This window comes from Polypterus senegalus, chromosome 3 (genome assembly GCF_016835505.1).
Source record: "Polypterus senegalus isolate Bchr_013 chromosome 3, ASM1683550v1, whole genome shotgun sequence".
In the NCBI taxonomy this organism is placed as follows: Eukaryota; Metazoa; Chordata; class Cladistia; order Polypteriformes; family Polypteridae; genus Polypterus; species Polypterus senegalus.
The window spans coordinates 125,138,237-125,150,931 of record NC_053156.1 but is presented as its reverse complement, the minus strand read 5'-3'; the positions used below and the strand labels follow the sequence as shown (position 1 = coordinate 125,150,931).

General features: G+C 37.4%; 1 protein-coding gene across 1 annotated transcript in view; it reads left to right on the top strand.

The window, feature by feature from the left end:
• Nucleotides 1–12,695, top strand: part of sec63 (SEC63 homolog, protein translocation regulator) — a 154,889-nt gene that overhangs the window by 52,963 nt on the left and 89,231 nt on the right. Inside the window, exon 6 of the mRNA XM_039747893.1 lies at nucleotides 5,603–5,661. Within this exon, the coding sequence (XP_039603827.1) occupies nucleotides 5,603–5,661 (59 nt within the window). The remainder of the gene's footprint in view (nucleotides 1–5,602; nucleotides 5,662–12,695) is intronic.

Sequence of the window (12,695 nt, the reverse complement as noted above, 5' to 3'; positions counted from 1 at the left end):
GGCTGTCACAAATGGATTGCATGACCAGAGGCAAAAAAACCGGCGCCCTCGGACTAATGTAATATTGTGGGTGCCTTCACACAGCTGGCAGCGTAAGCATGAACTCCACAAGAAGCAAGTGGACTTGGGACTCCCAAAACATAGTCTCATAGCGGTAAGCATAAAGCGTGCAGAGAGTTCCTCAGGGCAGGGGCTCAAATATAAAAAAGGGATATATATATATATATATATATATATATATATATATATATATATATATATATATATATATATATATATATATATATATATATATATATATATATATATATATATATATGCTTTGCATCACATAAATTATATTGAAAAGTAGGCTATATTAAAATGGAAAACCATTTTTAAATTGTAATTTTTCCTGTATTTTTTATCAAGTAAATGCAGGCTTGATGCTTATAAGGGACTTATTTAGCCTGAAATAAATGTGCATGCAAATTTCACCAAGTGGAATAATATACGTTAATGGACATATTTATTTATGCATTCATTGTTTATTTAGGCCTATTTATTCATTCATTCGTTTATTGAATGAATTGGCCTAAATAAAGCAATTTCGTTTTTTATGCCTATTTATTCATTCATTCGTTTATTTATGCCTATTTATTCATTCATTTGTTTATGCCTATTTATTCATTCATTTGTTTATTTAGGCCTATTCATTCATTTAGATAGATAGATAGATACTTTATTTAATCATTTATTCATCATTCATTAATTAATTCATCCATCCATCCGTCGGCAGGACTGCTAACTTCGCTGGGGCTCCAAACTGGCAATGGTGGAGCGAATCCTCGAGCAGGCCCAAGCGATCAGACCGTCCTGTCTGATGACAGAAGGAGCACCTGTCCCTGACCTGGCAGGACATGGGCGTCTTGAAAGCTGTTCACGAAGCACTGAAACCAGTCGGTGACTTCACTGATATTTTGTCAGGAGAAAATTATGTGACCAGTTCCTGTATCCTCCCATACTACAGCTCTGCAGGGACAATGTGTTGGCTGCGTCAGAAAATGACCCCAGCTAACAAAGTCAATCAAAACTGGAATTCTAACAAAGCTGGAGGCCAAGTATGAATCCAATTCAGTACGCAAAATATTGCGAAAATGCACTTTCCTCGATCCTCATTACCGTGGAGGATATGAGAGCGGATGACAACGCATTGGCTGAGACCAAGGCTGAATTACAGGCTGAGATCGTGAGCTTAGAGGCAGCAGGTCCAGTGGCCATCAGAGTGGAAGAGGGAGAGGAGCAACCTGCACCCTCACGAAAAAGATGACTTTGGGGAGTATGCTGAAAAAATCTGATGCAATGGCAGGTCCGTCGGCACCGTAGAGGACGAGTCGGAGCTGAAATAACAGCCTACTGTTTGGAGCCAGTTACTCAAGGAGCGAGGACCCACTTATCTGGTGGAAAAATGCTGCGGGCGTTTTCCCCAAATGTCACGAGTGGCACGAAAGTACCTGTGCGTCTGTGCCACAAGCACACCATCGGGCGGGTTTTCAGCACCGCAGGTAAAGTTGTCGGTCCACAGCGTGCCCTGTTAAAGCGGACAAAGTAAACATGCTGGTTTTCTAGCGAAATCTTGAATAGATTGATGCCACTTGCCATTCGTTCCTTTTCGCACTGGGTTTATTTTTATTTAATTGATTCAGGTATTTTTATTTGGTTTACGTTAAAAGCGATATTGGAAAGAAGGCGTTTTGTTTAGGACTATTGCTTGGCAATACTTTTTATAATATGGATGATGTTTATGTTAATTCAACTCTGGTTGACTGTTGTGGGTCTAGTTGCACTTTTTATAAGCTGCTCATATTTGTTATTAAAAGTTGTTCAGGCGGTGTGATTTAATTTAATTGATTTGTGTGCGTCTCTCTCGGAAAACTATTCTGGATGTTTATGTTAATTTAATTCTGTTTGACTGTTGTATTTGCACTTTTTATAAACTGCTATTTGTTGCTAATAAAAGTTGTTAATATTGTTCTGCATGTTATTTTGTTATTGTTTCAGTATTAGTGTTTGATATTCAGTTTCTGAGCGGTTTAGGCACAAGCCAACAGTTTGGTGATGCTGTCTGAGCCTTACGTCACAATTTTTATTATTCACGGTAATACCGTATACGAGGTAAAATAGGGAGGAGGTTTGGCGGTATCAAAATTTGTATACCGCCCATCCCTAGTATATACAGTATATATATATATATATATATATATATATATATATATATATATATATATATATATATATATATATATATATATATATATATATATATATATATATATATATATATATATATATATATATATATATATATATATATATATGTGTACATTTGAAAATAAGTGAAAAGTAACACCGCAACAATTCACGCTACAAACCGGAAAATGAACATTTGGAAAAATCCATAATACAAAAACTAACCATAAACCACCAAGAAAACTAACCTTGCATGAGTTGAGTTCTGGCATGAAGTGAGGAGGAACTGGGTGGAGAGGAGGTTACAGTTTTGAGGGAGAGTCTGGCTCCGCGATGGAGGGATGTTTTCCTTCAGGTGTTTTCTCTCATGTGATTTCTTGTTTTCAGCTGTTTAGCTGGTGGGAGCGAAAGCCTCATGCAGCCATTCCAAAAACAATTTCCTTGTGACCCAATCCTTCATGTTTGCCCTTCACATCACTGGCAGTCTGGCTTTGTTTACATTGTGCTGCTTGAAAGCGCAAGGGTTTTCAAATTGGTAAATGAGTAAACTGGTAAACAGTTTTTCCACCTCTTCCAGCACTTGCGGCCTCTGCCTGGTTAATGCTTTAACTCCTTTTGCAACATCAGCTGCTTTAATAGATTCTTTCTACTGTAGAATAGTCAATCGTAGATTTTGACTTACTGTACTCGGCGGCAAGATCAGTAACACGAATGCCACGCTCATACTTTTCAATAATTTCTTTCTTTACTTCGATTTCAATTTTCTGCAAAACTTTCTTCTCACCACTCTTCACTTGCTTAGAAGCCATGGTTAACTGCAAAAGCACATGAAATACTGTAGAGCACAAAGAGATCACGGATAAAGCACGCACGTCTGACTGAGAACAATGAACAGGGAGCGGCTCAACACGTGCTTAAATACAGTAATCGGTGCGTACGAACCGGAAGGGAAATGAAATAGAGCACAAAGCGTTCACAGCGAAAGCATGTAAGCACGCACGTCTGACCAAGAACAATGCAACACGCGCGGAAATCATCAGCGCGCACAAACAGAAAGGGAAACTGGCTTGTTCGTATACTGAGTTTGTGGTTGTGAACCGAGGCAAAAGTTTGGTAAACTTTTTGGTCGTAAACAGTGTTGTACGTGTACTGAGATGTTCGTGAACCGAGGTTCCACTGTATTCATGATTAAATATTCCACAAGCCTAACACCAGCTTTTAAAACAAATGGTTCCCTCACTCAAGGACATTGCCCTCAGGAAAACGTAACATCAATCAAAATGTGCACTAACTGCCGAACAGCTTATTTCAAAAAGAATTCCAGCCATTCAGTAATAACTTTGAACGTTTTTAATATTCATACTCATAAATCTTGTTCATAATACATGTACTGGCTGCTGTAATCTGGCACTCATTACACCTTACACTGTTAAGCACTTTATATTGTTATCTTTTACATGATTGTCAATTTTACCATCTTTTACCTGCCTTGGTTGTGGTTTATACGTTGGTTTTCAAGACTTGTGCTGTGTGATTTCAATGTTTAATTCAACTGAGATGGGGACTTGCAGTGTCATTGTATACAGTAAAAGGGGGTCCAACCCGCTACTAGCAAGGTACACAGTGACGTGTAATGTGTATGCGTATCTGATATTGACATCCGGAAGAATGGTAGGTTGATTTAAAAAAAAAAAAGCATGCTCAGCAGGAGATCGCGTGTGGATGTGTGTGGTTATAAATTGGAACTGTACCGCTTAATGCAGAGCAAAGCAGGCACATTACACTGGGTCATGTACTGCATCCGATCCTCCGCCATTGTTTCTGCACGCTGTGCTGCACGCATCCAGACTAAGATTCTTTTTCTGGTATGATAAGAAGTCCCGTCACACAGCCAAACAGATACTTAACTTGAAATCTGCCCAGTTGTCGTTTTAGCCAATCAGAAACTCCAGTGGAACCTGGCTACTCCTCTTGAAATCCACCCAGTGTTTGTTTTAGCCAATCGGAACAACGCTTTGAACCCACCCACGGTAATACACTTCCAGTACTTGAAATCCGCCCACTCAGGTCAGTGTTCTGCAGAGACTAGTACTTGAAAATTATTAGACTCGTGTTTAAACATAATCTTATTTAAATTGCCATATACTTGAAACGCATTGTTCCTTATAAAATACTTTCTTTTAATAGGCAGTTTGGTCAAACCAAATGTTTTATTAGTTACTTACTATGTGTTTTAAGTATTTGCATTCAAAACTTTCTGAAACTGTTGTTAAAATAGGTGACATTTTTCACATAAAAGAATGTAATTTGCAGGTCAGTATGCCTGCAGCTTGCTTCAGTTTCATGTTGCTTGAAGACTTTCTGTGTGAATAATGAAATGATTAATTATGTCATGTTTAGCCTACAACATGAGGTTCCTGTATCTGCACTGGAGAATACCCTGGGGTTTTAAAGTAAAGTAAATAGACAAAGCAGGGAAATACTGTTGGTTTGAGTTTTACAGCTACTTAAGCCTTAAAGATTACCTGTTGTTCTTAGCATGTTTCTTTACCGTCCCTGTAAAGTTAAATAAGCAGAACAAGAGGCTCAATGATTTTGTGGAATGTTAAAATATAACAGAATATTGAACATAAAATAACTTACTTTATAATTGTTTTATACATCCTTTAAATGGCTGAGAACTTTTTGAGAAATGATTTATAGTCTAATTTAACTTCCAGCATTATGGTTAATTGTTATTATTCAATGTAATATAAATTCAACAAAATATTTTTTTGTTTCTGCAGTCACAATAGGTTATTGAACAAAAAATGGTTAAAGACCATTAAGATGATGAGCTAAAACAAGACTAAAATTGAGATTGACGGAGATGGCAAATGACCGTTTTTTTTTTTGTTATTAAAGGGCTTTTTTAATCTCCAGCATAACAGTTATATATTGTAGCAAATGAATGCTTTTTGTAATATGATCAAAGCTTCAAACTAAATTTGTATTCAATATGGTTATGCTGTACAGAATAGTATTAGTGTATGAACTCATTTGTTTCGAATACATATAGGTTAGTCTTACATGTTGTTTATGAATATGTTTCATAATGTTGTTCCTTTAATACCTTTTCATTGTGTTTTGCCATGATTTTACACTACCATAGAGCATCACAACAGGAAAATGAAAAAAGACAAAAATCCTTTATGAAACGTTAACCATTTTTTCCATTTAGGCATGAATTCCAAAGTACAAATAAATGTAAATTACAGAGTCACAAGTAAATATTTTGTACTTCATCTTGGAGTTGTTAATCTTAGAAACTGTTAAATTTTCTGTTTTTTTATTTACTGTTTCAGTGTTTAAAGGATTTTTTTTTTCCTTTTAGCTACAAGTTTTGGTATAGCGTTGCCAGCCTGGATTGTGGATCAGAAAAACTCAATGCTGGTATGTGGAAATTCAGCACAAATAGCTTTTTTGATGATGCTCTGTAAGCTTAGGAAAGTGAAATAAAAAATTGTTAATTGTTTAAGCCCATTGTTGTACCTCAAGTTGCTTAGTCAGTAGAAATGTTGAGGAAAGCACATAGTTATGAAAACAAATATCTGCCAGCATACATCTTATTTTGAAAGAGATTGTAGGACTTGTTTTTTTTTGGGGATAAGCTGTTGTTTGCTTTCTATGTCTTTAACAAATTCACGTGTGCTGTATGTCCCAATTTTAGTTATTTCCTTTTACTGCTTGCATTACCCAATAGACTTAATCTGTAGAGCAAATAATTTTAAAACTGGGCCCTGCTATAACAAACTGTAAGGCTATCTCTGTGAAATTAAACTGATGAACTCAAGTTTTATCTGTTATTTAAAAATTTCTGTTAAACTGCATTTCTTTTGTTTTATGGGTGCTGCACATTACACTGTGTGCACAATTATTAGGCAAGTTGTATTTTTGAGGATTAATTTTAATATGGAACAAACACAGTGCTATCAGTCAATCCAAAATGTTAATAAACCTGAATGTTTCACAACGGAAATGTGAGTGTGAACATCATCAGGGGAATACATATGTGCGCACAATTATTAGGCAACTATTAGTGTGCAGATTTATTATGCAACTAAAGGAAAAATGAAAATTTTCCCATCTCACTTGTTTATTTTCATCTGTTATAGTGAGAATAATAAACAAACACCTCAAAATTTACAAATAAACATCTCTGACATTTCAAAAAAAATAAATCAATCAATCAATGACCAATATAGCCACCCTTCTTTCCAATAACAGTCATAAGCCTTTCCATTCATGGAGTCTGTCAGTTTCTTGATCTGTTGACGATCAGCTTTTTGTGGAGCAGTGACTACAGCCTCCCAGACACTCTTCAGAGAGGTGTATTGTTTTTCTCCCCCGTAAATCTAGCGTTTAAGAAGTGCCCACAAGTTCTCGATAGGGTTTAGGTCAGATGAGGAAGGGGGGCCATGTCATTATTCCTTCATCTTTAAGGCCTTTACTGGCTTGCCACGCAGTGGAGAACTTCGATGCAAGTGATGGAGCATTGGCCTGCATAAAAATCATGGTCTTCTTCCTGTATCACTGTTTGAAGAAAGTGTCTTCGAAAAACTGGCAGTAGGTTTGGGAGTTGATTTTGAGTTCATCTTCAATGCAAAAAGGTCCAACTAGCTCATCTTTAAAAATACCAGCTCATACCAGTACCCCATCTCCACGTTGGAGTGGAGCTCTGTGCCCATTACTGATCCACAGGTCCATCCATCTGGTCCATCAAGAGTCACTCTCATCTCATCGGTCCATAAAACCTTTGAAAAAAATCTGTCTTCAGATATTTCTTGGCCCAGTTTTGACGTTTCAACTTATGTTTCTTGTTCAGTGGTGGTTGGGTTTCAGCCCTCCTTACCTTGGCCATGTCTTTGAGCACTGAACACCTTGTACTTCTGGGCACTCCAGGTAGGTTGCAGCTCTGGAATATGAAAGTACTGGAGGATAATGGGTTCCTGGTAGCTTCACTTTTGATTCTTCTCAAATCTTTGGCAGCTAATTTGCATCTTTTGTTCTCAACACGTTTCTTGCGACCCTGTTGACTATTTGCAACAAAATGTTTGATGGTTCTGTGATCACACACCAATATCTTAGCAATTCCAAAAGTGCTGCATCCCTCTGAAAGACTTTTTACAATTTTTGACTTTTCAGAGTCAGTTAAATCTCTTTTTTGGCCCGTTTTGCCCGAGGAAAACTAGCTGCCTAATAAGTCTGCACACCTTGATATAGGGTGTTGATCTCCTTGGGCCACACCCTCCCTCATTACACAAATACACATCACCTGACGTGCTTAAATCCAATAAGCATTCAAGTTAATACAGCTTGGAGTTGGAATATACGCATAAAAATGATGATATGGTCAAAATACTCACTTGCCTAATAATTGTGCACACAGTGTATATATAGAATATATTGAAATAGTTTTACTGTCAAATAATGCAAACAGTACGCAGCACGTCTTTCGCCCTAATTCTGGGCTCATCAGGCGTGCACACTCACTGCACCCCCTCTCGGGAATCGAACCTCGGAAGTCAGCACTAGAGGCGAAGCGTCTTGTGTTGCACCACTGCATGTTGTTCGTTTATTTGACAGTATGTAGATCGGGGTGTGTATATATGTGTGTGTGTGTGTGTATATATATATATATATATATATATATATATATATATATATATATATGTATATATATATATATATATACACTCCTGTAGCCACAATAAATGCCTTTATTTTATAGACAAACCAGGGATGAACAAGTTCCTTTCTACTGCAGCCACAGCCGCGACACACATAAAAACATCAATAATAACTCATAAACTTGCAATATTATTTAGGAAAATCGTAACATTTTACTCACCAAAAATTCAGATTATTTGTAAGCAAAATCCATCGTCTTCTCTTTCCTCAAAAACAGTTCAATTACCCTGTCGTACGGATTATCGGTGCGCTTCAGTTCCATCAAAACCTCACTTTCTGTCACCATCGAAGCTAATGCTGAAAGGCGAACCCGCCCTATGGTATTTCTGGCATAAGTTTGATTTCGCTTTAGGACTGAAAATGTCCGCTCAACAGAAGCAGTGTATACAGGAATGCTCACCGCCAAATATACGAATGTGAACAGCTGCCCCATGGTCTCATTCAGATTTTTCTGATGAAGGAAGTCAAGGAGATCAGCGGGAGATTCTCTTGCAAAATCATCCATAGCATACATTACAGTCAGTTCTGTTTTTAGCCGAGACAGATCAAAAAGCGCTCCGTGGCTGTAGTGTTAAACTGGAGAAGGCTGCATGCATGAAATTTTTCTTGTATTCCCGAAACTTCTGGGGCTCGAGGAGCATGACAAACATCAGGTTTTTATGGTCTTGAAATCTGGTTTGTGTCTGGCAAATTATATTGTCCAGAATCCTGCCATGGAGTTGGCTGTAGTGCACGCGACGATCTTTCGCTCGGAGCATTTGCGGTGCGTTCAATGGCGTCGTAGAATAAGGTGACGTTGCCGTACGCCTGCAAGAGGGCCGTACTGACACCATCTCAAAATCTGATTGGTTGAAGCAACAGGTTAATCAACATTTATTCTGTGTTAGAGTGCCTCCACAACAGATTGTAAAAGCCTCTCTGCCTGGCATCAAGTGATGGCTGATATGTGATTGGTTAAATATTTTAATACGAAACTCCGCCTCCCACGGCTATCGAGCTGCATTCTATTACAGTATATGGACGAAAATACGTTCCAGTTATGACCATTATGCGTAGAATTTCGAAATGAAACCTACCCAACTTTTGTAAGTAAGCTGTAAGGAATTAGCCTGCCAAATTTTTGCCTTCTACCTACACGGGAAGTTGGAGAATTAGTGATGAGGTAGTCAGTCAGTGAGTGAGTCAGTGAGGGCTTTGCCTTTTATTAGTATAGATAAGGGAATCAAAGCTCTTAAACATTATATTTATAATGAGAAGAATCAAGCCACCCATACTCCCTGATTGCATAAACTTTCTTTGCAGGGTCTAAGTAATGTTAATTGAACAGGATAAAAGAAAAACTTGGGAGTATGTGATTGCCATGAAACAAAGCAAAAATCACATTTTGAACATAAACAATAATGTAAAATGATAAAAAATACAAATGAAGTAAATTTAAAGCATCTGTGCTTAAGGGTAAATAGAAGGATTGTTATGTTGATTATCATGGACACCATTTTAACATCCATTTCCAGGGACCAGGTTAGTCATTTGACTTCTAAATTTTTTTTCCTCCTCTTTCCACATTCTTTGGTATGAGACCCATTCTTTCCATATTATTTGCCACCACCTCCAACTATGTCTTCTTTCTCCTCCCTTTTGGCCTCCTTTAACTTCCCTCCATCTTTGTTCAACTCTTCATCCAGTCATCCTCTACCTTTCACTCCACATACCCAAGCCACGTTGGGTATGTTTCTCCATAGCACAAAACCTATTGCCTCCACACCAAGTCTTTCTGTAACACTCCCTTTTACTCATTGACTTTCCATACACATCCATCTAATCATTTTCTGCTCTGTTATCTTCAGCTTTGCCTCTGCTTTCATTGGCATGTCTCACTCCTCTCAGTTTTTGTAATCTTTTGACATCATTCAGACACATAACTTTCATTCACACTTATTTCTCAATACTCACTTCGCCACCTTTATTATCATTGCATGTGTCTTTTCAAATCTACAAATGTGTAATATACTGCTATTTCCTTATTCAGGTATTTTTCCTCCATTTGCCTGACAACAGAGATCACATACCTTTTGTCCCTTTTCCAGGCATGAGACTGAAGTACAGTACATTTTGTTAATTGTCATGTGATCTATGATTCACTCTTCCTTTATGTGATAAATTGTTATCTTCACTTATAATCATTTTGTACAAGTCTGTCAACCTTTTGCTGCCTTTAGCAATTCTAAGAACAGCACTTTTTCAGACTCCTCTTTCAAAATCTTAATAGCTCAGTTTTTATATAATGAAGATCATTACACCCATTTGTTGTCCTCATTCAGAAATGTCCTCCACATATCCTTAATCCCTTTACTATAAATCATGATCTTCTTTTATGTATTTTTCAAGCCATCTGCTTTGCAGTCCAGAGTATATTTGCTCTTCCATTCTCATTCTTCAGCTCACTTACAAACTGTTTTCTATTATCTTGCATCCTCCTAACTTCTTTTATGATAGATTTCCCTTCCTGATTCTGCCTTTGTTTTCTTCCATTTATTGAAGACCCTTTTTCTCTCAACTGCCTTGTATAGCTTAGTATTTCACCAGTATGTTTCTTTGTGACCTAGTGTTCCATTTGTCCAACCCCAAACAGTTTTCAAACAGACATTCTTTATCATTTACCACTTGATATTCACACCTGGTAATTCTGAAAGCTCATTCACTTTTACTGCCAATGAAATCTGTACAGAAAATCAGAAAATTAATTTGTCACATTTCCCTCCATCAGTTCTTAAGCCCAGAACCACAGTACATATGTTTTTATTCCTCATTTTAAAAGATCTTATACAAACAAGCCAGGTTGTGGTACACAATTTTTTTAAAGGAAATACTTTGATTGGGACATGTTGAAAAATGTAAATTTTTTTCACCAACAAATGCCTGTTGTGCTTCTTACATCTACCAGATTCATATGTCTCCAAACATATTTTCCTCCTTCTTGAGCATAATATTGTACAAGAGTGTTTGTTTTGCATCACCAAACTCCAATAGTAGCAGAACTAAAGCCACAATCTTTCACTTCATCACTTAAGACACCCGTGGATTATAAACTGAGAAAATTAATTTGTCGTTTACCAGCAGTCATCTTGACAATTGCCCTGTTTACCTCCCATTCTTCAAACACAAGTGTACCAACTGCAACATTCCTGGCCAAGAAAGCTTTTATCTTGTACTATTCCCTTTAGCATTCTCACATTCTCTCATTTACCTTTCTACTTCACCTCCTACAGTGGGAGCCACGTCAAACAGCCGCCTGGAGCATGACAGGTCCATGACAGGACCATGACAGGACCATGCACGATCCGTGCACGGAATGTGATCCCAGCGATGACGCAGTTAACGATGCCCCGCCCCATAAACGCCCCCATGCGCTTTCTAAAAAGATGGTTGCAATGCTGTATAATCCCGCCAGATGGAGCATTGAATGCTTCAGTTAACTGCAGTGTCCAGGAAGCCCTATACCGTATCTTTAATATACTGTATAGGCAGTTCTTGTATTGTCAACATAGTTTCATAAATAGATGACGTGGTAAAAAAAACAACAACAAACCGATTAATAAAACAGATTAGTTAAATCACTCAATACACAACCCATGATGATTATGCTATTTATTATTAAATAATGAATTAATAAAACTAGTTAGTAAAATATTTTTATTCTAGACTATAAGTGAAGAAAAAATAAAGCAAGTTACAGTAGGCGGTTGATCGACAGCTTGCGTGGTGCAATGCTAAGAACTGCTGATTTCCGATCCGTGCTATATAAAATCATCACATTCAAATATTAACAATTCCCACACACCCTTCCTACATTCACGACATGTGTACTTGTTGCAGTGTACACATCTCTCTGTGCTATGGTTCCTATTACATTAGCACCTGACATTGTACTTTCTTCCCTATATAAATAACATTCGAGTATAGCGTCTCCAAATAAATCACATTCGAGCTATAGCGCTCCAAATAAATCACATTTGAGTTATAGCGCTTTTATGTGAAAACAGCATTGTCAGATTTGGGGGTGGGTCGTGAACGCGACTGAGAGAATGGAACTGAATTTAAAAAAAGCTAACCTTTACAATTATCATGCATTTACATATTCGTTTTCAAACAATATTGCATTATTATATAGGAGCTTCCCTGTCTGCCTATCATATAGTGCCTTTCCTTCCTACCTATCTATATATCTATCCCCTTAGCTGTTTTTTATATATCTATTATACAGTGCCTTCCCTGTTTATTTATATATCTAGTGCCTTCTCTGCCTGTCTGTCTTTCTGCCTGATTGCATATAGCGCTAAACTCACTGCTCTGTACTATTCTGTCCCCTGCATGTCCTGGAGTATAAAAGAAACAGCACCATACAGCAACATGTGCGAACTGGCAAGTTCGGGAAAAACACGCGTCACTGATTACAAACCGCAAGATGAATGAAAGAGACAATATATGTAAAACATCATCGCACTAATGCAATATTATTTGAAAGCGAATAGCGTCAGATCGGGTTTGAATATGCCCGATCTGACGCTGTTCGCTTTCAAATAATATTGCATGTACTGCGTTGAAAGTGCTGCACTGAATAAGCTGACTCCTTCTGTAACAGCGTGTATTCAAACCCGATCTGACGCTAATATTGCATGTACTTAACTATTTTAGAATAAAACATAAATTTGATTTCAGTCAGTCTGTAAGAGCCA